At 46.0% G+C, this 4,842-nt stretch overlaps 1 protein-coding gene across 1 annotated transcript; it reads right to left on the bottom strand.

Moving 5' to 3' along the window:
- Positions 1-211: 211 nt before the first annotated feature.
- On the bottom strand, positions 212-3,847 carry ost4 (oligosaccharyltransferase complex subunit 4 (non-catalytic)). The gene is made up of 3 exons (XM_065026107.1): positions 3,739-3,847; positions 2,201-2,333; positions 212-520 (listed from the first exon to the last, which is right to left on the bottom strand). The coding sequence occupies exon 2, from the start codon at positions 2,330-2,332 to the stop codon at positions 2,219-2,221; it is 114 nt and encodes a 37-aa protein (XP_064882179.1). The 5' UTR covers position 2,333; positions 3,739-3,847; the 3' UTR covers positions 212-520; positions 2,201-2,218.
- Between the last annotated feature and the right edge of the window lie 995 nt (positions 3,848-4,842).

The following is a 4,842-nucleotide window of genomic DNA, read 5'->3' on the forward strand; positions in this document are numbered from 1 at the left end:
TCTTTCCAGACCGGGCAAAAAATGTTGTCTTCCCAAATATCCCATGGCACCGATTTTTGACCCAGGCTAGTAGGAATTGCAGTCTAGAAGCCCGGCTGGCCAAAATCCATGAATTCCATCCGGAGTGCACTTATTGCAGTACTGTAATGTGTGTTCACTTAATGTTAGTAGAAATGCCAACAAGGTTTTTCAGTCAATCACCAAACTGATAGGCATTTGTTGACAGGCATTTTATTAGAAAACACTCCTGTACAGGCTGGGAGAGACAGACAGGGAAGGAGAAAAGATGAACGATGAAGAAGAGGCTGCGTCTCTCTCTGGACCCCCTCAGCCGCCACCTGTGAGGAGAGGCGTCTCTCTCTGGTTCCCCTCAGCCGCCACCTGTGAGGAGAGGCGTCTCTCTCCGATTCCCCTCAGCCGCCACCTGTGAGGAGAGGCGTCTCTCTCTGGTTCCCCTCAGCCGCCACCTGTGAGGAGAGGCGTCTTACTGCTGCTCTCTCTGGTCCCCCTCAGCCGCCACCTGTGAGGACAGGCCAAGAGTCAGATTGTACATCTCACATTGCACCCTATTCCCTACTTGGGCCCTGGTCAAAAGTGGTGCACTAAAAAGGGAATAGGGTGCCATATGGGATGAAGCCACAGCCTCACCAATCCAAGTATTCAATATTCCAATGTACCCCGAATTCGCCCAGTATCCAGACTGCCAAATCAAGAAGCTTGAAATATCGCTCGATTTTTACAACATTCACAACAGCCATTATGTCACATTGGACAACAGGATAGTCAGTCAATCAGCTTCTTTGTTGTTCAACGCCAGTCCATGAAGCTCTGTTTAAGCTAGCTAGTATGAGGACTTGATCTGGCAGTCTGGATACTGGGCGAATTCGGGGTACATTTGAATATTGAATACTTGAATTGAGGTACATGCTCTGAGCTACCCCCTATTTGAGAACAGAGCCCGCTCCCACTCGAAGAGAAAAGCTACCCTATTTGAGAACAGAGCCCGCTCGCACTCGAAGAGAAAAGCTACCCTATTTGAGAACAGAGCCCGCTCCCACTCGAAGAGAAAAGCTACCCTATTTGAGAACAGAGCCCGCTCCCACTCGAAGAGAAAAGCTACCCTATTTGAGAACAGAGCCCGCTCCCACTCGAAGAGAAAAGCTACCCTATTTGTGAACAGAGCCCGCTCCACTCAAGAGAAAAGCTACCCTATTTGAGAACAGAGCCCGCTCCCACTCGAAGAGAAAAGCTACCCTATTTGAGAACAGAGCCCGCTCCCACTCGAAGAGAAAAGCTACCCTATTTGAGAACAGAGCCCGCTCCCACTCGAAGAGAAAAGCTACCCTATTTGAGAACAGAGCCCGCTCCCACTCGAAGAGAAAAGCTACCCTATTTGAGAACAGAGCCCGCTCCCACTCGAAGAGAAAAGCTACCCTATTTGAGAACAGAGCCCGCTCCCACTCGAAGAGAAAAGCTACCCTATTTGAGAACAGAGCCCGCTCCACTCGAAGAGAAAAGCTACCCTATTTGAGAACAGAGCCCGCTCCCACTCAAGAGAAAAGCTACCCTATTTGAGAACAGAGCCCGCTCCCACTCGAAGAGAAAAGCTACCCTATTTGAGAACAGAGCCCGCTCCCACTCGAAGAGAAAAGCTACCCTATTTGAGAACAGAGCCCGCTCCCACTCGAAGAGAAAAGCTACCCTATTTGAGAACAGAGCCCGCTCCCACTCGAAGAGAAAAGCTACCCTATTTGAGAACAGAGCCCGCTCCCACTCGAAGAGAAAAACTACCCTATTTGAGAACAGAGCCCGCTCCCACTCGAAGAGAAAAGCTACCCTATTTGAGAACAGAGCCCGCTCCCACTCGAAGAGAAAAGCTATATGGTAGAGAGGGATCTCTGGCTACATCCTTCCCACAATCCTCACCTCCTCTTCAGGGCAGTTCTACTACATCCCTTCCCACAATCCTCACCTCCTCTTCAGGGCAGTTCTACTACATCCCTTCCCACAATCCTCACCTCCTCTTCAGGGCAGTTCTACTCCATCCTTCCCACAATCCTCACCTCCTCTTCAGGGCAGTTCTACTCCATCCTTCCCACAATCCTCACCTCCTCTTCAGGGCAGTTCTACTACATCCCTTCCCACAATCCTCACCTCCTCTTCAGGGCAGTTCTACTACATCCCTTCCCACAATCCTCACCTCCTCTTCAGGGCAGTTCTACTCCAGTTTCTTGGGGTTGTTGACGGCTACGTAGTGATATAGAACCACTAGCAGGAACAGAGACACACCCAACATGTTGGCAAAGATGGCCAGCTGCACGTCAGTCACCATTCTGGAGGGGGAGGGACACACATACATATTATCACCATTCTGGAGGGGGGGATATACATATTATCACCATCATTCTGTAAGGAGTGGAATGGGGGGGACACATCAGAATGGTGATAATATGTATGTTTCTGCCCCCTCCAGAATGGTAATGATATGTATGTCCCCCCTCCAGAATGGTAATGATATGTATGTTTCTGCCCCCACTTGGTAATGATATGTGTGTTTCTCCAGAATGGTAATGATATGTATGTTTCTGCCCCCCCAGAATGGTAATGATATGTGTGTTTCTGCCCCCTCCAGAATGGTGATAATATGTGAGGGGGGCAGAAACATACATATCATTACCATTCTGGAGGGGGACATACATATCATTACCATTCTGGAGGGGGCAGAAACATACATATCATTACCATTCTGGAGGGGGATATACATATCATCACCATTCTGGAGGGGGACATTCATATCATCACCATTCTGGAGGGGGGGGGGGACATTCATTTCATCACCATTCTGGAGGGGGGGATATACATATCATCACCATTCTGTAAGGAGTTTAAAAACCCTAATTTTATGCAAATGTCACTTAAATATGAACAAATATGAATCATTGTTCATGTTTAGACAATTACTTTCCATACATCATGAATAAATACATCTACTATTACATCATGAATAAACTCATGTACTATTACGCGAGGGACTTTTATTTTGAACATTCCCTCAATTCCGCGACCCGGAAGTAATTGTTGAGACGCTGGATGTAGGGATGACCAGGGTTTGTTCTCTTGATAAGTGCGTGATTTGGACAATTTTCCTGTCCTGCTAAGCATTCAAAATGTAGCGACTACGTTTGTATATCTGGGAAATGTCTGGAGTAAAACTCCAGTAGCTCCTTTAATAGATTGATGCCGCGTTCAAAACAACTGAACTCGGAAAACTACAATGTTGAATCCTGACGCCAGTTAACTTGAGGTCGGAAACCCTCTAGAAAGAGGTCCGAAATCCCCATTTGGATGATCTTTTGTTCCCCAGTCGGAGTAACACGTTCCCAGGGGTTTTGAACACACTGAAGTCGGAGATTTAGTCCCCCCCCCTGTTTAAAATACGACACTAGTTACCTAAATACTCATTAGACTATTAGCTAGGCAGCTTAGCAAAACATGGATGGTTGGCCGACTGGTCATTAATAATTGGCACATTATGAATAGCTGATAACATGATTAGGACGATCCTGACGTTAGCTAGTTATGCCTAACGTTACAAAATGAGGATAGCTATGATCATGTTTTCATCAGTGGAAACGTTGCAAAGCACAACTCGCCAGCAAAATCGGACTTTGATTTTATAAAATAAATAAATCATTCGACTACATTCAAGCAAAAACAAATAACCAATGCATTCCTTACGTTATTTCTCGCTGATGTGTAATTTAGTTCGTTGCAGACTCAGTTTGCCTTTCTGATGTGTGATGCAGGTTTCCGGTCCTGTCGCTTCCGACTAGAGGGCCACGTCATGGTAATGACGGCGGCGCCATAGAAAAATAATTTATAGATCGGTTCTGTCTGTACATATTGTAACCTGGGGTGTATTCATTCCGCCGATTCTATTTGGAGTTTCTATTGGACAAATTCAGGTACGTCCCTCCCTGTTTCGTTGCGTTTGCTTCCGTTTAAGAAAGGTTTTGCAACAGAATCGACTGAATGAATAGGCTACATTCCTGATTTCTATGAATATAATTATGAATATTTCATTCGCAAATATTAATCTAGATTAGAATATCATATGTGAAAGTGAATCAATGATTTAGATTTGATACAAGTTGTTGGTAATGGTGGCTCCGGGGCAGTGGTGTTGTGAAAGCGGCTAGCTAGAGCTCGTCTGAGAGGTCGTCTGTGGATGCCCTCACTCAATAGTACTTATTGCTGATGGTTAAGGTTCTGACTAGCTGGCTAGAACAAGGCATGTGTGTCCATATCCAGAGTCTGATTGGCTCTTGGTCAGCACCACACATTAGAACACACATCAAGATGGCGCCGTGCTGGATGGCCACCGTTTTGCTCCGACCCAACTTTGATATTTTGTTTATTTTGCTCTCTTTTCACTAAATGTTTCCGCTGTTATTTCTGACATAAATAGCTAACAAAATAGCTGTGTGGGCCGAGTTAACCTTGTATATTTATTGACCTTTTATTTCAGTATTTACACTCCCTCTGCACACTGACAGGACTCAACACACTGACAGGACTCTACACACTGACAGGACTCTACACACTGACAGGACTCTACACACTGACAGGACTCTACACACTGACAGGACTCTACATACTGACAGGACTCTACATACTGACAGGACTCTACACACTGACAGGACTCAACACACTGACACTGACAGGACTCTACATACTGACAGGACTCAACACACTGACAGGACTCAACACACTGACACTGACAGGACTCTACATACTGACAGGACTCAACACACTGACAGGACTCTACATACTGACAGGACT

This window comes from Oncorhynchus nerka, linkage group LG13 (genome assembly GCF_034236695.1).
Source record: "Oncorhynchus nerka isolate Pitt River linkage group LG13, Oner_Uvic_2.0, whole genome shotgun sequence".
Lineage (NCBI taxonomy): Eukaryota > Metazoa > Chordata > Actinopteri > Salmoniformes > Salmonidae > Oncorhynchus > Oncorhynchus nerka.

What these genes read in the sequence shown, in the direction of transcription:
- ost4 (XM_065026107.1), bottom strand. Translation starts at nt 2,332, where the DNA reads ATGGTGACTGACGTGCAGCTGGCCATCTTTGCCAACATGTTGGGTGTG.